Below are 23,493 nucleotides of genomic sequence, written 5' to 3'. Positions count from 1 at the left end.
GTATAAGTCGTACTAATTATCTCTATAATACGAATCTAGTTAAAAAATATACAATTTTTTTCGAAAATAAATAGGTTTTGTTGTTGCACGACAATTCCCAGTCGTATACTATAAAAACAATAAAAAAATATGGTTTGAAACCATGTATTACCCTCCCTGTAGCCCAGATCTCGCCCTCTCAGAGTTTACACCTGTCAAGGAGTGAATCGTTTGTTTAAAATTAAATTTCTAAAGGCGTAGACTATTTTAAAAAATAATTATTCTGTAATACACTGATTTTAGTTTATGTGTACGTAATTTTTGACTAATCCTCGTATAATTATTTTGATAATAACAACCGTTTCGTGGTTGGTAATGCTGCTGTTTAAAGCGGCGTCGTAAACAATCCAGACGGTATATAAAACACGGTTAAATTGAAATTTATAACAACGAAAACAACATGGAATACTGAAGTCGTGCTTTCGTAAAACAAAAGTATAGTTATATACATTTTCTGTCACGTTGCCAAAAATATCGCGAAAACAACTATGTCGTTCCGTGTAAAAAATTCGAAACGGAAAATAGATAGAGTTGTTTAGTAACACGTGTCACGTAATCCAGTTTTCGATATAAAATACTTGACAATTTTTTAATCCCGATCGATTTGAATTTTCCGCGTTCCTAATTGAATTTAATGTGAAATAAAAATAGGATAAGTTTAATTTAAATATTTATTTCAGTCTAAAACAAACCAAAAGATAATAAAATAATGCGAGATGGATGGCGAAATATAATTAGTGACCTCATTTTCTCGAATCGGCCATAAAAACTTATGAAATCAACTCGAGAGATTGAATCAGTTTTTCTATATGATACAGTACTAATTATTGATTTTACAGTTTCCTATAACGTGACGAAATAGAACTTCGTGGTTCGAGGTAGAGATGGCGTTAAAAAAGAGATAAAATGGCGTCCTTGTTTAACTCAAACTACGATACAAAATATTTTATTTTTATACTTCTTTGTTTAGTTAAAAATACTACTGAAATGTTGTTAAGTTTTTAATTATAAATAAATTACGATTTTATAAGCGTTTTATGAGAAAAACAAATCCTAAATCAGCCGAGTTTTAGTTAAACATGGCGACTAACAAAAGTAACCAGAAATGAATTTGTACTAGTAAAAATTGTATATATCACACATTCTGTTTTAAAAATAAATTTCGACCATTAAAACAAATATTTTCGGTGTTTCTTTACATATACCATATGTCGATTCTGTTTAAAATAAAAACCGTGCATATAAACGTTGTTTTATGCCCAATTTCCTGATACGATGTCATTTTTTTCAATTTTTTTTACGAAACAATAAATTTTCTGATAACTAAAAAAAGAATCTATATAAATGGAATGTATATACAAGAGGTTAAATGTCGATTGGAATCAGGGATATTTTTAAAGATAAAAAATATATATACGAGGTTGATTGAATAGTTTAAAGAAAAATTATTATATACGATGTGCTGAAACGTGAGTAATGTGATGTAATAATTATATAATTTATAGGTTATGTCATCTGATAACAACACAAATATGATTCGAAACTATTTTTGTTGTTATCATAATTTAATAAAAAAAAAACGATTTAATGATAACCGTAGTTGATACATGAAACATTTTCTTGGCAGGTAAAGGTATGACCGAGGTGGGGGTAATCCGGGGTAGTCCGGACTCGGACTGCAATAGCAACCACCATGGATCATCCAGTTACCTTAGCAATACATCTTCCCAAGACATCGACTTTATACAAGATAATTCTGATTACCAATGGTTTATCGATTACGGGTAAGTAAAATTAAAAAAAAAAGACCGCAAATTATATATTTTTTTCCTTTTACTTTTAATTATTTATCTAAATATGTTTATCGATATTTAGGTAAGTGGTACACCCTGTATTTTAATAATAAATCTTAAAAATACATGGAAAACAAAATGAATCATTTTGCTTGATTGCGAAGGTTAGCTCGAACAATACTGGTTTTTTTATCACATTACATTGATAAGGAGAAGCTGCATCATATCCTTAATTCAAAATTCTAGTAGTTTTATAAAGTTGTGTAAAGTGATTAATGGGCGGGGTTCGTAAGAAAAGGTATAACATCACTTTAATACCAAAAAAAAAAATATTAATTACTTCATACATTTTAAATAATTTATTGTATAATATTATTTACAAAAATGCGATTTGTGTTATGGGGGAGATAGGGGCATTTTTAAATTGAATATGGTTCATTTTACGAATGACCCTGATCAGTAAAACAAAGTCAGGTCATCGACCCTTATATGATCTAATCTATAAGTTCCTGATCAACTCTGGATCGTCAATGGGTCAAATTACTTTCTTCTATATTGAGTCGAGCATCCTCATGTCAAACTCTAATCAAATTCTTTCCACCCCTCTTCAGAATGGTATTGGTATTGATAGTAATCTTCTTTGGTATATCAAAGCCAGTCAAAAACCTTCAATATGTCTAATGCCATTGCTCTGAATTTATCATATTTCTCTGTAGCTTCGGTCCATAAGTCGGTGACCTAGTACAAGAGCCCCCGGTTGATCTATAATGTAAAGAAGTTTGCGTTGTTCCAACTGGATGTATTTAAACGTTTCGATTGTTTCCAGATACAGAGATGGAGGCACCAACAACCACACGAGTATTCTCTCCTTGCCGGAATCCTACGAAGCAGGCGATTTGAATTACTACGACGCTTTTTCTAAAAACATGGACGCTAATTTGGCCGAAGCCGATATGGAAAGTTTTCGTACCGAAGATATACACGCTCTATTGACCAATTTACCGCCAATGTGCACGGATCATTTAAGTCAAGAGGTAAAAATTTTCACCGTTTCGAATTAAATACGATACGAAAAGTTTTCTTTCCAGAATAATCGTCAAGGGGAATGTTACGCCAGCGTATCGGGATCGATGATGGCGAAATTCGATCTGGAAAGTTCCATCAGTCCGCACAGTAGTTCCCAAGGTGACGAATGTTCGGCCAATTCTAATTCGATGTCTATATGCAAATCGGAATTGCTCTTTAGTCCAGTGAAAGAAACACCGGTACCAGTTAATTTCAGCGTTGATTCACTGGACTGCGATTTGCACGACATGATGTTAACCTGTCAAGCCAACAAGGATAATTATACCATAGCCTTCGAAGGATCAGTTACCATGTATTCCGAAGACAGTGATTACATCGATAAAGGTAAGTACGATTTAAATTTGACAACGCAGGAATTTCTACAAACGTAAATATATTCTACTGATTCCTGTCAAATTATATTTTATAGCTTCCTATCAATTTATTTTTTACATTTTCCTATTGAATTATGTTTTATATAGCACAGTTTCCTATCAAACTATCATTTACAGTTTTCTAATAAATTATTTTTTACAGTTTCCTATGAAATCATATTTTACAGTTTCCTACCATACGCTGGGATAATTGATATTATTAGTTCAGCTTCTGAAGTAGAGATGGCGCAACTAGTAAAAAATAAATTTGTTTATTGTAACGTTGACAATTTGCTTTAAATGGGATTGAATTTCAATTAACTATTTATATTAATTGGTATGATAATAAATTATTTCTCCAAAGTTTATTGCAGTGTTTTTTGCATTGAAAATTATTATACTTTATATTCATTGTGAGCAATAAGCGAAGTTAAGTAATTTGAAGTTATAAGAAATATTTTACATACAGTGTGTATCAAAATTTATTTAAATTCATAAAAGATGAACAAATAAATTATTGAAATGAACAATTATATTTTTAAATTCCACAATAATCATTCAAAAAATGTTTATTTCCACTTTTTGTTTACAAATGATATTAAAATCTACGGGGTACAATAAATATTGACTAATGATGGACTAATGATCATTGTACACAAACAAATATTCCTAATAATTTAAAATAATCACTTTTTATAGATAAATCTGAGAATTCTCATCATTCTGATAGTTCTGTTTGGCCGAGTAACGTCAAGAACAATACGAAAGTGATCGATGGTGCTATGACTCGATCTGATTCGAATAGTTTTACTACTTGGAGCAAATTGAAGAAACTCGGTAGCGAAAATATACTCAGAAAACATCCTTCGGGAAACAATAATAATTCGACGAGTGAAACTAGTCATTTAGGATTAACCGATACGGGTGCAAAAAGTCAAAGCATGCCGGACCTGTACAAACGGAAGTTGAAGAATATGGCGGCTGTTAGTGTGCAATCAAAAAATAGTTCGGTATGTAAATCATTTGAAACATTAATATTCTAGCGATGTTGCCAAATCGTTAAAAAAAGTATGAGGTGAAAATAATTTTTAGTACCGGATGGGTAGTCTGCCGTATTTTAGAAATGGAGTATCTTACAGCTTCGGGGATGAAAATTTTGTTATAAAAGTGGCCACGAAAAACACGTAGAAATTATTTTCAGATTCATAAGTTCACCGCTATAGGGCGTATTTGGAAATATGAAGTTAAAAATGTTGATATTTTCAAAATTTATCTAATTAAGTGGCACTTTATATACGATAATTGAATTCTTTAACAAATACTGCGCATTTTTTGTTTCAAACATTTCAGTCTATCTCTTCATATAAGACGTGGGGGTGAGCGGGAAATTTTTTATCAAAAATTGCTTGTGAGTCCGGTTCTGCTTAACCGATTTTTATAAACTCGATGTTGTTCGAAAGAACTTTTATTCAGCAATTTACGAAAAATATAAATTTCAATAAATTTAATTAGCAACGTAAATGCTAGAGGGCGCTATTTCATATATTTTCGATATTGTGATTTTTCTAGACAAGTTTAAATAGAAGCGTAAAAGTTTGAGTAAATAGTTCGAAATATAATTAAATTAGCATTAAAATAGCGAAAACCGCATGTCGATATCTTTTTTACGTTTCGAGATATATCAAGAATTAAATAAACTTCGACACGATAAGTAATTTCTTGATATATCTCGAAACGTAAAATAGATATCGACATGCGGTTTTCGCTATTTTAATGCTAATTTAATTATATTTCGAACTATTTACTCAAACTTTTACGCTTCTATTTAAATTTGTCTAGAAAAATCGCAATATTTTAAAGATATGTAATAACGCCCTCTAGCTTTTACGTTGCTAATTAAATTTATTTATTTCGTATAGCCGAACAAAAGTTCTTTGAAACGATATCGTATATGAAGGGCGCGAATTTTGAAAAATTTTATTCTATATTTGCAAATACAGCTTTATCTGTCCACCCGGTATAAAATTAAATCTTTTCATTTTTTTTAGTTGGTATTAACGTTGTTATATCGATTTCGAATTAATTTTTCGTAGTATTTATGCTTCAAATACAAATTTTCGAATCAAATCTAGTTACACCGAGAAAAATGTTTCTAACTTTTGATTTTAATTTCAGACCGACAGTTGCACGATAAAAAAACGTCCCGTTAAACTTTTCGATATTCAACATCAATCGAACGGCAACGGAAGCGGTAGTATATCCGAAATGGCGACTTCCGTCGACGTCACTTTCAGCGATAACGCCAACAACAAACACGCGAACTTCAGTCTCGTGAAATTGTTTATGAAACAAAAAAGTATGAGCGCCGAAGGTATGTCTACCACCATGGACCAATTATCCTCTTCGGAAAATTGGCCCGTAAGCCAATCGGGCGGAAGTTGTTATTCGGAATCTAAAGATAATTTGAAAATTAGTGCTCGAGACGTTTCGAAAACGTCAAATTGCGAAATAATGAACGAATTGGCGGAAAGTTTATCTAAACTCGATTTGGGTAATGAGGAAACGAAGAAAAATATTAACAACAATAATAACGATAACGAAAAAATGAATAGAAGTATACAGACGTCGCAATTTTCCGAAATAACGAATTTAAAACAAGCTAACAAATTAAAATCGTCGGACAATACTGCTAAAAGATTCATAAAAATAATAGAACCGTCGTTTTTGACTAAATTAAAAAAAGAGGGCCAAGTCGAAAAACCGGTGTACGTTTTATACCCCGATTACGTTTTACCGAATTTGGATTTCCTCAACGACAAAACCATATCACCCGAACTACGTTTGTTACCCCAAAAACCGACCGTCGCAACAAATAAACGCAGACCGTTCAGTTGTAACGATTTGGAATCCCTAAAGAAAAAAGGTTTCGCCCACATACAAGATTGGGATTCGTTAAACGTCTTACTACCGTACGAATACCGTAAAATCCTATCGGAAATACCGGAAGTATCCCAACATATCAAAAAACCTTCATTCGTACAAAACAAATTCCCCAAAAGGAGACCTTTAAGTTGCGAGATAATAAATCAATCATCTAGTTCGAGTACTACGACACAACCGAGCTCAGGTTACAGAGGATCTTCCAGTTTATTGACCGATTCCCAAAACAGTCCGGTACCCAACACCAATCCCTTATTCGTTTATCGGTACGACAGCGTAACCAGCTCCGAAGCTAGTTTATTAAACAGCGAAAAACAACGCAGTATAACAACAACGGCTCAAATAAGAACGCAGGAGGAATGTCTACCGCCGAGACCTCCGCTTCCGAGGGGAATACTAAGAAAAGGAATCGAAAAGGTGAGTATTAGATTTTAGAGGGACAATCCGTATGATATTTCATTGTTTTAGATCGAAGCGAATAAGCGTTACAGCATGTACGAAACCAGCGAAGAAGAAACCAACGAAGATCCGACTTATAAAAGAAAATCTTTACCGGAACCCTATTATCTAATTCGGAATAAACGTTTTTCGGAAACTGAAGACGAAGGTGTAGACGCCGGAACGTCGAGTAGCAGCTTGGACGAGCATCCGGATAGTCTACCGCACACCGACGTCTCTAATATGAGCATCGACGAATTGGCGCAACTGGAGGAATTTTTGAAATTGAGCGGAATCTCCGCGACGGATCAAGAAGAATTGACCGAAAAAAATTTGGGACAATTGCGATCGTACGTCAGTAAATTTTTAACGTTGAAAATTAATCAGGAGAACGGCGAACATTTCGGCGGGAAAAAGTGCGTCAGTTTCGCCGAAAAGGTTAACGTTTTACCTAAATATTTGGAAAGTAAACAGTTTATACCGCCGAATAATTCGCCGAACGTTTCGGCTTTTATACAACAAAAAAATTATCAGGTGGGTACAAATAATTATAAAATTTGTGTTTTAACGAAATTTACGTAGTTGAACGTGGCAACAATGTAAAAATAATAAGCTGTCAGTTACTATCTACTAGATTATGTGGTAGCGCAGACAGGAAACGTTCAGTATTCCGTCCGTTCTATTTACCTTAATATATAATGTCACGTGACCGACGTCTAAAATTTCAAATTTTTCTCGCTAAAACTTATAAAAATGTCATCGCTTGTCTAATAACGTCATAATTCTTAATTGAGGTTATGACAATGTTGTTATGCGCCAATCTCACGTGACTCATTTTATGTCACTATTTTATTTCGCCATTAAAACTATTAAAGTTGTCATTGGAATCAAAATTAGTAAAAAACATATTTGAGGTTACGTTTCAATCAAAAAAAAGATTTTTCTTCTTTTCTGACTCATTAAGTCGCGTTTGATTTTAAATATTTTACATTTTTTTCGTCAAAAAAATTCGTCATACTATAAAATGACGTCACAAATTCGTTATTTGTGAGGTTATGTCACGTGACCGACGTCTAAAATTTCAAATTTTTCCCGCTAAAACTTATAAAAATGTCATCGCTTATCTAATAACGTCATAATTCTTAATTGAGGTTATGACAATGTTGTTATGCGCCAATCTCACGTGACTCATTTTATGTCACTATTTTATTTCGCCATTAAAACTATTAAAGTTGTCATTGGAATCAAAATTAGTAAAAAACATATTTGAGGTTACGTTTCAATCAAAAAAAAGATTTTTCTTCTTTTCTGACTCATTAAGTCGCGTTTGATTTTAAATATTTTACATTTTTTTCGTCAAAAAAATTCGTCATACTATAAAATGACGTCACAAATTCGTTATTTGTGAGGTTATGTCACGTGACCGACGTCTAAAATTTCAAATTTTTCTCGCTAAAACTTATAAAAATGTCATCGCTTATCTAATAACGTCATAATTCTTAATTGAGGTTATGACAATGTTGTTATGCGCCAATCTCACGTGACTCATTTTATGTCACTATTTTATTTCGCCATTAAAACTATTAAAGTTGTCATTGGAATCAAAATTAGTAAAAAACATATTTGAGGTTACGTTTCAATCAAAAAAAAGATTTTTCTTCTTTTCTGACTCATTAAGTCGCGTTTGATTTTAAATATTTTACATTTTTTTCGTCAAAAAAATTCGTCATACTATAAAATGACGTCACAAATTCGTTATTTGTGAGGTTATGTCACGTGACCGACGTCTAAAATTTCAAATTTTTCTCGCTAAAACTTATAAAAATGTCATCGCTTGTCTAATAACGTCATAATTCTTAATTGAGGTTATGACAATGTTGTTATGCGCCAATCTCACGTGACTCATTTTATTTCGCCATTAAAACTATTAAAGTTGTCATTGGAATCAAAATAAGTAAAAAAACATATTTGAGGTTACGTTTTAACAAAAAAAGATTTATCTTTTTGCCATTTTGGATATTTTTGGAAATATTGATATATAAAAAAAAGTGTTTGTTTTCATACTTTATATTTACGTAGTTGAACGTGGCAACAATGTAAAAATAATAAGCTGTCAGTTACTATCGAGATTATGTGGTAGCCAGACAGGAAACGTTCAGTATTCCGTCCGTTCTATTTACCTTAAAATATAATCGTCGAAATTTCAAGTTTTCTGCGCAACTGTACCCTCCCTTCCTTTCCATCAAGTAATAAACAAAAAATATTGAGAAAAAAAAATTACAAAATCTATCCCCAAGTTTCAAAAGAAACGTTTTTTTATGCAGTATCCATGTCATACCCAATTTACCCCTTCCTCAAAAATGAACCTTTCTCTCTCTCTCGCTTGCTCAAATACACGCACAGATTTCTAGTACATTGTTGCCAGATTTAAGAAAGTTACTTCAATATAAAGTATTTTTAGTAATAAGAATAGATTTTTGGACGAAATTGTTTATCAAGCAATTTTTTTAATCACTTTATCGTTATTTTTATAAAAATTAATCGCGTTGAACTTATCGGAATATTCCATTTTCGTTATGCCATAATAAATTAATTATACGCATTTAAAAACGTTTCGTAAAAAAAAAGTCTGGCAACACTGGGTTGATGTGAACACGATTCATTGACAAGATGACTTCCGCAAAAAATTTTTACTAACCGAAATAAATATTTATTGTATTTTTAGACAAAATCGTTTATCAAACAAATATTTTCACCATAAAACACAGTATTTTCGTTACGCCACCGTCACTGGTTACAAAATAAATTTTTTAATAGTTTATTCAAAGATATAATTGAAATTACAGTTTTTCTTTTCATATTTTGTTTTGTCCACCCTGTTCGCAGCATTTTTGTTACTAATTAAAAGAAAAAATCGTAAAATAGCCCGGCAACACCGCGGTAATGTAAACGTTTCGCTCGCAAGATGGCTTCCGCAGAAAAATTACTTTATTTTTATAATTGAAACGTCTGGTTCTATATATGATTTTATTACTCATATAAACATAAATTTCATGTTAATTATTCATATTCGGAAATAAATAATTCAAGAAAACGATATTAAAATATTTTCGTACCTTCCAAGTAGACATCCAGAACGTGACGTCACTACCGTCATATTGTTATAGTTTACATTCCAAACAAATTTTGTGAGGTAGTGTGTGTAATTAACGTTGTTTAAAAAAAATATTTTATGAAATTACTGTTGTATGAGATTTTAATTTAATGTGTTCTGTACTAGAATATATTTTAATTCACGATCGTCGACGCAATAAATTTGTTTTGAAACTGATACCTGACCTGCGTCAATAATGGCGGTGTGTGACGTCAATTACTCCCGTAGTCTATTCTACAAGCACGTAGCTTAAATATTGTTACGCGGCGTTGTCACGTTTACTTTTACTTCAGGGCTAATCGGAAAAAAATATTTTCATCAGAACTTTCTAACGTATTATTTTTTTTATGCATTATTATTTTATTATTTCAATAAATTTTGAAGAAAAAAAATATTAAAATATGATAATTTTGGAATATTAGATTTTTACGAATTTTTGAATATTTCCGTTACGAGTCATATTGGTTTTAGGTTTGTTTTGATAAAAACTGGAAATAGGTCGAAACTTCGAATTTTTTACTTATTATTTTGATCGAAAAAGACCTAAAATCGGAATAAATCACAATGTAAAACATATAAAAAGATGTAAGAAGTAAAAAAGATTTTATTTTTTATTTTATAGACTAAAAAGTTGAGCGAACAACCGATATGCGAAGAAAACGAAAACAGTCCGAATTACTCCAGCCCCCAAACGACTCCGATTCATCTAAACAAAACTTTATCCGATAATTTAATACAAAAGCGATCGCTTATAAGCGCAGTAACCGACGCAGTCGAACAAATAATGCACCATTTCTCATTAGCATCCAACCAAATGGAATTGAACGCACTTGGGGATTCGAGTACGAACCCCGCATGCGCTAAATTGTGTCTAACCACGCTATGTCCGGCTTTATACGCCGTTTTGAGCGACGGATTAAAACCTAATTTGGAAACCAGCTTCGGAGCTATACACAATTCGGTGTGGCAAGTAGTAGAGGCTTCCGCTCAACAAGGACCTCTCACCAAAGCCCTACACGATTTGGTAATGAGAATAAACAGCGAAGACGCAATTACCGAAGGTCTAGTCAAATTCAACGCTTTCGTTTTCGGTTTGCTCAACGTTAGATCTTTGGACGCGTGGACCAGCTTTTTGAGAACCAGAGAAAGCGTACTCAAAAAACATTACACCGCCGATTCTCTATTGGTGATGTCGCATACCGGAGGTGCTAACGTTAGATCTCTGCTGGATACTATGGTCACCGCTTTACAACCCCTCGCCTTTTTACCCTTTCAATTCGATTTACTTTTCGAATTTAAACAACTACATCAAAGTTTCAAGAGGATGGATTCTTACAATCAATCTTTCAGTCCCACCCACAAGGTAAGCGCCATTTTGGTAATTTTCCAAAACTTTCCTTTTGAAATATTAAGTGTTTTCATACTTTCTAAAACTTTTCATCCAGTATATTACTAATATTTACAAGAATATTTGATTTTTCAATATCGAAATTCGTTATACTATGATATGACGTCATAAATTCGAGAGGTTATGTCACGTTAGTAACTGTCATCGCTTGTCTAATAACGTCACAATTCTTAATTGAGGTTATGACAATGTTCTTATGCGCCAATCTGACGTCATTGATTTATGTCACTATTTTATTTCGCCATTAAAACTATTAAAGTTGTCATTGGAAACAAAATTAGTAAAAAAACATATTTGAAGTTACGTTTCGACCAAAAAAAGATTTTTCTTTTCCGACTCATAAACTCGCGTTTGAATTTTAAATATTTTACATTTTTTTCGTCAAAAAAATTAGTTATACCATGAAATGACGTCACAAATTCGTTATTTGTGAGGTTATGTCACGTGACTGACGTCTAAAATTTCAAATTTTTCCCGCTAAAACTTATAAAAATGTCATCGCTTGTTTAATAACGTCACAATTCTTAATTGAGGTTATGACAATGTTCTTATGCGCCAATCTCACGTGACTCATTTTATGTCACTATTTTATTTCGCCATTAAAACTATTAAAGTTGTCATTGGAATCAAAATAAGTAAAAAAACATATTTGAGGTTACGTTTTAACAAAAAAAGATTTATCTTTTTGCCATTTTCGATATTTTTGGAAATATTGATATATAAAAAAAAGTGTTTGTTTTCATACTTTATATTTACGTAGTTGAACGTGGCAACAATGTAAAAATAATAAACTGACAGTTACTATCGAGATTATGTGGTAGCCAGACAGGAAACGTTCAGTATTCCGTCCGTTCTATTTACCTTAATATATAATCGTCGGAATTTCAAGTTTTCTGCGCAACTGTACCCTCCCTCAAGTAATAAACAAAAAAAAACTTCTTGCGTATACTAACTTCTTAAAAAAAATTTCCTCATTGAGCCCAAAATATAACTATTGAATCAATCTCTCTGTCGTCGAACCGGTTCACCAGCCGAATCGTCGACACTAATAAACAAAAAAATATTGAAAAAAAATTACAAAATCTATCCCCAAACATCGGAAGAAACGTTTTTTTATGTAGAATCCATGTCATACCCAATTTACCCCTTCCTCAACAATGAACCTTTATCTCTCTCTCGCTCACATACACGCACATATTTTTAGTACATTATTGCCAGATTTAAGAAAGTTCCTTCAATATAAAGTAATTTTAGTAATAAGGATAGATTTTTGGACGAAATTGTTTATCAAGCAAAATTAGTAAAAAACATATTTGAGGTTACATTTTAACAAAAAAAGATTTATCTTTTTGCCATTTTGGATATTTTTGGAAATATTGATATATAAAAAAAAGTGTTTGTTTTCATACTCTATATTTTCCTCGTATATTACATTCATTCATAAACCCTTTAGATTTTTAAATATTTTACATTTTTTTCGTCAAAAAAATTCGTTATACTATGAAATGACGTCACAAATTCTTTATTTGTGAGGTTATGTCACGTGACTGACGTCTACAATTTCAAATTTTTCCCGCTAAAACTTATCAAACTTTTATTTTCTTCTCGGATAACCATCACAGTTTGTAATTGAGGTTAGGACAAAACTTTTTAATACGTCATGCGTTTCGATAGACGACAAATGTCACGTGACAAATTTTATATGTAAAAATTAGTAAAAAATCTTCCTATTTTCCTCGTATATTATATCTAACACATAAAACAATTTTTACACTTTTCCAATTTTTTTTTTCGTCAATAAAACTCGAAATACTATGAAGTGACGTCACAAATTGGCAGTTATGTCACGTGATTTCCCCCGCTAAAAATGTCACTACATCTCGAATAAACGTCATAATTTGTAATTGAGGTTATGAAACATTTTTTTACCACGTCGGCTCCTCGAAAGAAATCAAAATTAATAAAATGACGTATTCGAGGTTATGTTATATGTTGTAGTTAATTATTCGACGTGTAAACGTTTTTTTAGCATTCCCCGTCTCCTAATTTCAAACAATTCAATTCTACCAAAATGGATGTATCTCGATCGAGATCGAATTCTGAATCAGAAGAAGTTTTGACCGTGAAAAATTATTCGCCGTTAGAATCACAGCTTCCGGACGTTATAAATACGTCACCCGTATCTAAATCGAAATTGAGGTTAGAAAGACCTAGATCGTGCGTCGAAAGCGCCGGTACGGCTCACCCCAATTTCAAATTAGGCGAAAATATTAACGATATAGCGAAAAAACGTTGGTCTGGTATCGCTTTGACTTCGAAATTATACCAAGCTTTCGATAAATTAGCAAAAGAAGACGAGGAATATATAGACAGTTTGGAAAATACTAAAATCGATAAAAACGACGAACCGGAATCGCTCGATTCGAATTTTTCGGACGAAAAACCGATCAACGGCAAAAGGTAAATATCGTCGAAAATTCTTCGTCCGTCACCTATGTATATATAAAACGTCGCGTTTTTAGGTTCAAAAAGTTGCAACAGAAATGGGAAAAATTGAGCGGACATAATCCGTTGGAATCCCCGCCGTCTTCGCCCACTCACGCGGTAAAATCGAAAATACCGCGTCCGATAACATCCCCGATAAAACCGTCCGGCATACCGATCCCAGTTACCAACGCAAAAATCGGCAAGAAAATAACCGCCCAACCGAAAAACGTCGCTATTAATATCAAAAATTCCCCAGCGAAAAGAAACAACGCGCCAAATACGAGGTAAATAATTAGATAATGCTCGTTTCACACGATCCGGTTCTAATTGGACGTTTATTCCAGAACTAGTAGGGTGGATCAACTGGACAATCCTCACGACATAGTCAGACACCCGCAGAGACCCAGCAGTTTACCGTACAGTAAACCGACACAACAAAATGGTAAAACCACCAAAATTACCCCGCCCAGAAGGGCAGCTTCGAGTTCGTTGAGCAGAAGACCCGTAACGCAAACTAACGTACCAAAGTAAGTATATCCGCCACAAAAAACTAATCATCTCGTTTTTTCACAGAGTAATCAAGATTAAATTATCATTTTCAGTTTTTTTTTTGGACTTTTACTACACAAATTCAACTTTATTTTTTACTACAGTCTTCAAATCTTAATATTAGTTTATTTGATCCACCCTGTACACCTATTCTTTTATTTATTTCGTTCTAAATTGTTTGAATGATATTATTTTCGTCCACCCTGTAAATCGAATTTAGTTTCAAAGATTTTTTGTATTATTTATCCGAGACGTTTCTTTTGGTTCACCCTGTATCAGAATAGATACGATTCTTTGAAAAAATTTTATCCAATACTTAACTCATGTTTAAATTCGTCCACCCTGTACGATTATAATTGGACTAATAGCAACCCACCCTGTAAATATATAGTTATGAGACGTTCCTTTTGGTTCACCCTGTATCAGAATAGATACAATGATTCTTTGAAAAAATTTTATCCATTACTTAACTCATGTTTAAATTCGTCCACCCTGTACGATTATAATTGGACTAATAGCAATCCACCCTGTATATATATAGTTATGAGACGTTCCTTTTGGTTCACCCTGTATCAGAATAGATACAATGATTCTTTGAAAAAATTTTATCCAATACTTAACTCTTGTTTAAATTCGTCCACCCTGTACGATTATAATTGGACTAAAAACAATCAACCCTGTAAATATATAGTTATAAATCGAATTAAATTTCAATGATTTGTATACGCTCTTTCTCGTCTACCTTGTATAACAAATCAATAATTATTTCTTCGAATTTCCATGGAAAATTTAGCTTAAATAATTATTTTCAACCACCCTGTACGTACATAATTATAAATTGTATTTGGTTTCGAAGATTTGTTTTTTTAAATATTTATCCAATGTTTTTTTAGTCCACCCTGTATCACAACTCAAGTGTTTCTATTATTTAGCTGATTTATTTATTTTCATCCACCCCGTACATATATAATTGAACATTTCACCCTGTACATACAAAGTTATAAACCGAATGTAGTTTTAAAGATTTGTACCACAACTAAATGATTATTTATTTGTTTCCAATATTTAGCTGATTTGTTTATTTGCAACCCCTTATACGTATACGATTGGAGTAATAGGAATCCACCTTGAATATATATAAATTATAAATGGAATTTTATTTTTTGATTAGTTCCTAATATTTAGCTGAGATGTTTTTTTGTTTCACCTTGTACATATACAAGTACTCGGTGTACCAAACTATGTGTATATAAGTGAATTCTACATTTTTGAAACTTATCTAACCTCAAAAAAATGGATGTCAATACATTTCTGCCTTTATTACTATTTTTTTTTTTTCATCCGGTTTAACAAACAATTTGGAAATTAATTTTTTTGTATAAATTGCAATTAGGTTAACGGTAATAATTGATTCGCGTTACTTGGATGACTCATATCGACTTTTTGGTGGTTACTATAGTCCTTAAGTGAGTAAATTTTTAACAATATCGTGTGTTATGCCGATTAATATCACAAAAGTAATAATATATTTTCATCAATACGAGGTGTTTTTATATATAAAACAAAATATTCGTTATTTTATTTTAAAAACACCCTGTATTACATATTTCGCCAAAAATGTTTACGTGAATTTATTAAATCGTGTTTAACATCTCATTTTACGAATATGCTTATTAATAAAAGAAATTGATTAGAAATATTCAATATTATATAAAAACTATAATTTTCTAGAATTGTAAAAACCGTGAGTCATCGATTACCATCGGAAAGCGGCCATTTGTCCTACAACGAAGGCGAGAAATTACGTGTCGTCTTGGAAGTAGACGAAAAATGGCTGCTGTGTTGTCGTGGTACCCAAAAAGGTTTGGTACCTAGATCGGCCGTTATCGCCGATAAAGGACGATTCTGATTGTAAATAAATCGAAAATTTGATTAAATATAAAGTTAAATTTACCAATATTTCGATTTATTTTATCGTAAATGAAGAATTGTAAATTTTTATACAGACTGTACTTGTGATGATTACGACCATTTTTATTTACAAGACGCCACCTATACAATACTCATACAAGTAATAAATCACGGACATAATCAAAAATTTTATACTTTGAATATTATTTCATTTTTAATTAAGTCTAACGCATATTTTTCATATAAATAGAATCTTTTTTATTAAACATAAGATTAAATTACTCATATAGCTCTTGTAATGGTGGCGACTCGTCCTATACGTAACATACTACCATGGATATTCAAAAGTAACTTGTTATTAGGATCTAGATTCATCATATTGTTGCTGCTTGTTGATTGTGATGATAATTAATGGCTTCAGACACTAATTCTTTTTTGCCTTTTCGGTGATATAGTATTAAAAAAAAATTATAGGTACTTAATGTGTAGGAAGTTTTTTTCTTTGTCCCATTGTAATTTCGTATGTTCAGCAAAATATTTCGATACAGAGAAATCTGAAATTCTACATCTTTACATACAGTGCGGGTCTAAACTAAAAGTTTTTTCACGTTTTCTCCGCATGTTTTTCGAATCAGATTAAAAATATGACGGTTACAGTGTGATATATACCGGGTGAGTCTAAAAATATCGTTTATTATATATTTTGAACAGAATATGGTATATTATGTATAAATACACAAATTTATCGATAATATTTCCATCATATACAGAGTGGTTATAAAATAAAACATTTTTTTGAAAAAATTTTAATTTTTTGACTCTGTTTACAGTAGAAGGTGTCAAAATCAATGTTTGCATTATATATAGGGTGATCTTTCAATAATAATTCATTTATGACTTTGATTAATGTTTTTTTTTTTGGAAAATTGTCAAATTGTTTCAATATGTGTCAGTTACAGTTCATTATATACCGGGTGGTACTAAATATATTTACACATTTTGACTCGAATGTTGCAGTAGAGAGGTTATCGATGATATTTTCATCATATACAGAATGGTTATAAAATAAAAATTCATTTTTACTTTCTCTAATGTTTTTTTCCACATTTTCTCGACAAAATTTTCAAAATGGTTAAAAATTTGACAGTTACAGTAATATTTACATTATTATACCGGGCATTTCAAGAATAAATTTTAATTTTCCATTATATACAGAGTGATATTGAAGTCATTGAATATTTTGTTTCTTTTTTTTCCAAATTCTTCCATGCTTTGGCAGTTGCAGCGATTTTTGCAATATATACCGGGTGAAACTAAACAAATTTCCATTTTTTTTAACACGATTTGGGTAGTTACAGAGTGTTTATAAAATAAAACACTTTCACTAATATCTTTTTTCCACATTTTTGCTATAAATTTTCGAAAACCATCATCATATACCGAGTGATTTTAAAAAAAAATCGTTGATTTCAAATAAATCTCGCTTGTTTTATTCTCGGTGGTTGGGTTTCTTATTTTCAAGTATTAGAAATTTAGTTTTTGTATTACGAGGTGGTGGATAACTTTTTACTAACAAACCTCTCCCTTCCTCTTCTTTCCCCATTATCTCACATGTGATTTCACTTCGAATTCTAATGTAATTTCAATTCTCATTAACACAGCCACGCCGATTTCCTTTCCTTTGCACGTGTAACTGTAACGTGGAACTACATTAGAATTCAATACAAAAACTGCTTTGGAAAAAAAAATGAATTCACTAGGAATTTTAACTCGAGAAGGGTTGAAAATCTGTTGTGGATTGGCACACCTTTTGTTTGATATTTTTTCGCACACCAGAGCTTCTGGCGTGGACCGAGTATTTGCAGAATACCAAGGATTCGACCCTAACAGCTCAAATCACCTTCCCTTTTATGTTCAACATTTTTGGTTATGGAATAAAACAAGCCGAGATTATAATTTTAACATTTTGAATAGATTTTAGAAGAAAATTTTCATTTTGTGCGTTTTTACGATACTACCACTATCATTATATTTATATATGACGCCATTTTGTCTTTATTCCGTCTTGTTTTCGAAATTTAATCTCAAAAACTGACGTAAACTGTTCTCCGATTGACAAATGACACTTTTCCATAACATAACCTAAAAAATTGATACAATTTTCTCTTTGTTCTATTAGATTTTGTTCTATATAACCTCAAAAGTTGCTCTAATCCATAAATATATTCATAGATGAGGCCATTTTCCTTCTGTTCCAGCATTTTTTCGTCAAAATATCGAATTATTATGAACTGTCACTATTTTTAAAAATTATGTTATTTTGTACCATCATTTTTTATAATATAACGTTAAAAATTATCGAGAATCTTTCACCGATTAATAGGTGACGACATTTCCTCGTTGTTTCATCAAGTTTTTTTCGACATAACCACAAAAACTTTTCAAATCTATCAAACGATTGACAGATGACGTAATTTTCTCCTTATTTCGTCATTTTTTACGCCATAACTTCAAATGTTGCTAAGAATCTGTCATCGATTAATCGATGACGACATTTTCTCGTTGTTTCTTCAAGTTTTTTTCAACATAACCACAAAAACTGTTGAAATCTATGAAACGATTGACAGATGACGTAATTTTCTCCTCATTTCGTCATTTTTCATACCATAACTTCAAATATTGTTGAGAATCTGTCACCGATTAATAGGTGACGACATTTCCTCGTTGTTTCATCAAGTTTTTTTCGATATAACCACAAAAACTGCTTTAATCTATCAATCGAGTCATAAATGACGTCAATTTTTAGTTCAGTTTCTACATCATAAACTATTGTGAACTGTCAGAATCTTTAAATATTACGCCATTTTTCTCTATCCCATGATTTTTGATGACCTAACCTCAAAAATTATTGGGATCTGTCACTAAATTAATAGGTTACCATATTTTTTCCCGACATAACCACAAAAGCTACTGTAGTCTATCAATTAATTCATAAATGACGCCATTTTCTCTTTATTTAACGACATAACCTCAAAATTTTTGTAATCTGTTATATATTAATAGATTACCCTATTTTTCCTTTATCCCAACGTTTTTTTACGTCATAACCTCGAAAAAAATATGTGACCCCATTTTCTCCTTGTTTCATTTTTTTGACATAACCGCAAAAAACGTTCTAATTTATCAGCTTATTCATAGATATTCTTTTTATTAAGACATTTTTTACGACATAACTACTGTAATCTGTCACTATTTTCGTAAATTATCTTGTTTTACCTCTGTCCCATCATTTGTTATGACATAACCTCAAAAACTACTGTGATTTGTCACTATATTAATAGTCATACGTCTATACGTCATATCCTCAAAATATAGGTGACGCCATTTTCTCGTTATTTCATCAATTTTTTTTGACATAACCTCAAAATTTTTGAAATGATTTTTTTCTGAGCATACGATAATCGAAACCCTTTATTGTGATAGTAAATTTTCAAAATGTTTTCGCTTGTTGTATATCTAGTGGATATTATTAATAATTGAAGTATTATAAACGTATATAACTTACAGTGATTTGTGTAAAATTTACCAAATATTCGATACGGTGGCCTTTTTGATTGTAAATTTTCGACATTTGTGTGGCAGTACAAGCTATGACCAAAAACAAAAAAAAACCAAATAATTTCCTTACATTCATCAACCGATTGGAAAAATATAAATCGATGGTCGTGGGCTGTACAATTTTTTTTCATTTTCGTCATTATTTATTTGTATATACTTGACTTTTAATGTATAAGATGTATATAATCCTTACCAAAGTCATTCTCGAACGATCTGATCGAATATATTCCGATAATAATATTAAGATTATTTTTTTTTCCTTCATTTTAATATTTTCATCGCCTCATACATGGGTGCCATAAACACCTATTTCATTTAAATAAACATTTGCTGTAAAAAATAAAACAAAATTCGTTTAGTCCATAAGTTTCATGTAATGTAAAACAACCTTGTAGAAATGAATCATAAAAAAAAAAATATATATATATATATACAGCTACAAATGATAATCTTTTGTTTTTTTTCCTTCCTCCCTATTTCCTAAATTAACTTAAACAATCACGTTTATAAATACGAGTATTGTTCAATAAGTAAACGACTTTTTAGTATGACGCGGTAGTGGGCGGGACTAGCGCGGCCATCTTGGCAACAGATGATTCTACATTAAGTAGACAACCAGTTGTTGTAGTCTACAGCTACAAATAATAATCTTTTGTTTTTTCCCTTCCCCTCTATTCCGAAAATTAACTTTGAATTATCACAAGAGATATATAAATACGAGGGCTGTTCAATAAGTAACCAACTTTTAGATGTTACGCGAGAGTGGGCGGGACTAGCTCCGCCATCTTGGCATCAGATAGTTCTACATTAAATAGGCAACCAATTGTTTTAGTGTATGAGAATTTATAGAGAGATTTTAACACACGAAAAAACGACAAAAATTTTAAATATCACTTCTTAGTGATGGACCAACTAAATGATATAAATACCCAAAATATTCACAGAGTTAATATTAAAATTAGAGAGAACACCATGTAAGTGGGATTGTACTATCGGAAGTGAGAGAAAGAGTATAGGTTTGCCTCTCTCTATCCGCCAATCAAATTCAACTTATTAATCTTCTCATTTGGCGTTCCCACCTTCCAAAACATCAACGTCAGTGTGATCCAATGGGAATAAAGTAGAGAGAGATGCAGAATTTTGTGTCCCTCTTTCTAAGTTGTTCTGGTTTGCTTGAATTAGTCCCTGTACTCGCTCTCTCTATCTTTAATATTATCTCTATTGTATTTTCTCTTAAAACAGTGGTTAGTAGTAATCAGTAATGACAACTACGCTCCTGCTTATTGGTAAAACGCCAAAAGAGTGACATTTGACATGACATTTTACCAACGGCAAATTTATAAAGCGATAACGTCAGAATTTTAATGTATTTGAGGTTATGTATTCAATTTTTTGGTATTTTCTTTTTGATTGAGTAATTTATTTGGTTATATTTCTGATCAAGTTTATAAATATTTTGGAAAATTTTGAATTTTGCCTGGTAGTTCACTCACTACTAGTCTCCCACCTTCCTCTCTAGGAGTACTAGGCGGACAGGGCCGGTATGGCCCTAAATGATAGATGACAAACTTTTTGACCTCCATTATCGATTGAACGCTACAAAGCGACCTCAGTTAACAATAACGTCGATAAATGGATTCTGCAACCTCGAAAACGCCAAAAAATTTTTTTATTCTAAACGGGGCAGATACGGGAATAAAAAAAAACAAACAATCAATTTTAATAATTTATTTAAGTATTTTTAATTATAACACATCTAACTACCTAATGAAACTGAAAATAGGCAGTACGGAAACAGTGGGCGATGTAATACAAGAAAAACAAAAAAAATTGTATTAGAATATAATTAAAAAAAAAATCGAAAAATTAATTCCAAGTAGCTTCATACAAAAATACATTTCACACAAAAAACTATTTCATTTGTTGTTCGACTAATTTTAAAAAGGAGGTTTAAATTACAATTAAATTCTCCTTAAAAAATTAAATTATGTTGAATCTTTTTTCAACATATATATTAATCACACCCAACGAAAAATTATTAATCGACCGTTTGTACCTGCATTTCATAAAATTAAACAGTCGAAAATTAAATATAAATTAATACAGGATGTTCCAAAAGATCCGAAACTATAGAAACTTTCCGAGGTATACCTGTATAAAGATCCAAGCCGTTTTTGTTTTAAATAAATTTTATTCCAAATAATAGTCAATGGAGAGATAGAGAGAGAGAAAAAAAAGATTAACACTAATTACTGTAAAGGCGGAAGGTGTAGCTGTAATTTTGAAGCACGATAATAAGAACCAGTTTCAAATATATATATATGTATATAAATAATCTGACAGATACGTTTAAAATGCTAATCGATGAAGCTTTGTTCTACACACGCCTTAACTCGCTTCTCATATTCCCTTCTATTTTCTTTGTATAGTTGCGCAGCTGTTGAATTAGCCGGAGAATTAGGATTCGGATCACTCAACAAAGACTGAAATTTCAAACAGATATTATTCCTTTCAAACATGACATTTTCGATTTCTTACTTGAATCGAGGTTAATATAGCAGAAACATCGTAAGTAGGGCTCCATCTGTTTTGTAAAATATCTAAACATATACCGCCGTCTGCGTAGACATTGGGATGAAACATATGACTTACAAATCTAACTGTCGGTGGTTTATTGGGATATTCTTCCGTAAATTCGATGGTTAACTTGAAAGTTCCATCTTCAAAAGGGGTATCGTGAGGTCCGAAAATTACTGCATTCCATATCATTATGTTATTATCTGTAGGAGCACCACTTACACCCGTAGGCGGGTCTTCTTGTAATCTTTAATATGAAGATATAATTCGCTTATAATAATTAGTCAAAACATTTCTTGTATTCAATAAATAAATGATTCCCAAACAATATAACAACCTTCAAAATATATTGTTTACTTAAACATTTGATATATGTTTATCAAACATAAAATAGCCAATTAAATTTTTAAATTTCAATCTAATCTATAAATTAACAAAAACTCTTTGTTATACGAATGTTCTAAAATAACTACATTCGAAATTATAACATCGCTAATTTTATTTCTCGGTTACAAATAACTTGATAAATATGTAATCCTAATTAAACGTTTTAAGCTAACTATTTCATATCCTTACATTCTCGTCCTTTTCACATAAGATATATACTTAAAACTTATAGTATTAAGATGGTAATGAAAAGCAATGAATCACTAACCTTTTGAAATCTCTCATAAGACGTCTTCGGGCAGGTGTGGACATGATGGGTTCAAATTTATTTTTCTACGTTCTACCTAAATATATCTATTAACAACTTTATTTACAACGAGACACGGGAAATTTGCAAATTATAAAAAGATTCAACTATCTTCCAAATCCCACGATACTTTACTTTGCATGACATAAACGTCAAATAACAATCTCCTTTATTGGTTTTTCTGTCATCATTTGATATTTTCAAAGAATCATTTCAATCTGATAATTATCAGTAAAATTTTAATCATTATATATCAATTGCACTGAATGTGAGTTTTAAATAAGTGTGAATACACTTTAAATAGATACCAATGGTTTTCAGTATACTCAAAAAAATAATTATCTACTGAATTCAATAAAAATAATTCAATATGTATTCTATTGGTTTTGTATGATCTGTCAAACTTCATATTTACGTCAGTGCGTACAATGTTGCCGGTGTAAAAA

At 31.4% G+C, this 23,493-nt stretch overlaps 2 protein-coding genes across 7 annotated transcripts in view; one reads left to right on the top strand and one right to left on the bottom strand.

Moving 5' to 3' along the window:
* The window catches only part of LOC130443776 (uncharacterized), a 31,552-nt gene extending 11,200 nt beyond the window's left edge, over positions 1 to 20,352 (top strand). For 3 of the 6 annotated variants that reach the window (XM_056778593.1, XM_056778594.1, XM_056778595.1), the window contains exons 3-13: positions 1,667 to 1,823; positions 2,659 to 2,866; positions 2,921 to 3,242; positions 3,971 to 4,281; positions 5,447 to 6,628; positions 6,680 to 7,183; positions 10,426 to 11,166; positions 13,241 to 13,671; positions 13,734 to 13,982; positions 14,043 to 14,225; positions 15,979 to 20,352. In XM_056778593.1, the coding sequence (XP_056634571.1) occupies positions 1,667 to 1,823; positions 2,659 to 2,866; positions 2,921 to 3,242; positions 3,971 to 4,281; positions 5,447 to 6,628; positions 6,680 to 7,183; positions 10,426 to 11,166; positions 13,241 to 13,671; positions 13,734 to 13,982; positions 14,043 to 14,225; positions 15,979 to 16,156 (4,466 nt within the window). In that variant the 3' untranslated portion in view covers positions 16,157 to 20,352. Of the gene's footprint in view, positions 1 to 1,666; positions 1,824 to 2,658; positions 2,867 to 2,920; positions 3,243 to 3,970; positions 4,282 to 5,446; positions 6,629 to 6,679; positions 7,184 to 10,425; positions 11,167 to 13,240; positions 13,672 to 13,733; positions 13,983 to 14,042; positions 14,226 to 15,640; positions 15,714 to 15,978 lie in introns of all 6 variants that reach the window. The other 3 variants (XM_056778596.1, XM_056778598.1, XM_056778597.1) reach the window with 2 other exon arrangements.
* A 1,137-nt stretch (positions 20,353 to 21,489) lies between these two features.
* LOC130443777 (ubiquitin-conjugating enzyme E2-17 kDa) lies at positions 21,490 to 23,403 on the bottom strand. Its single transcript, XM_056778599.1, has 3 exons — positions 23,009 to 23,403; positions 22,315 to 22,600; positions 21,490 to 22,259 (listed from the first exon to the last, which is right to left on the bottom strand). The coding sequence occupies exons 1-3, from the start codon at positions 23,050 to 23,052 to the stop codon at positions 22,134 to 22,136; spliced, it is 456 nt and encodes a 151-aa protein (XP_056634577.1). The 5' UTR covers positions 23,053 to 23,403; the 3' UTR covers positions 21,490 to 22,133.
* Between the last annotated feature and the right edge of the window lie 90 nt (positions 23,404 to 23,493).

Source organism: Diorhabda sublineata, chromosome 5 (assembly GCF_026230105.1).
Source record: "Diorhabda sublineata isolate icDioSubl1.1 chromosome 5, icDioSubl1.1, whole genome shotgun sequence".
NCBI classification, from domain to species: domain Eukaryota; kingdom Metazoa; phylum Arthropoda; class Insecta; order Coleoptera; family Chrysomelidae; genus Diorhabda; species Diorhabda sublineata.
This window is presented reverse-complemented; position numbering and strand designations above follow the sequence as displayed.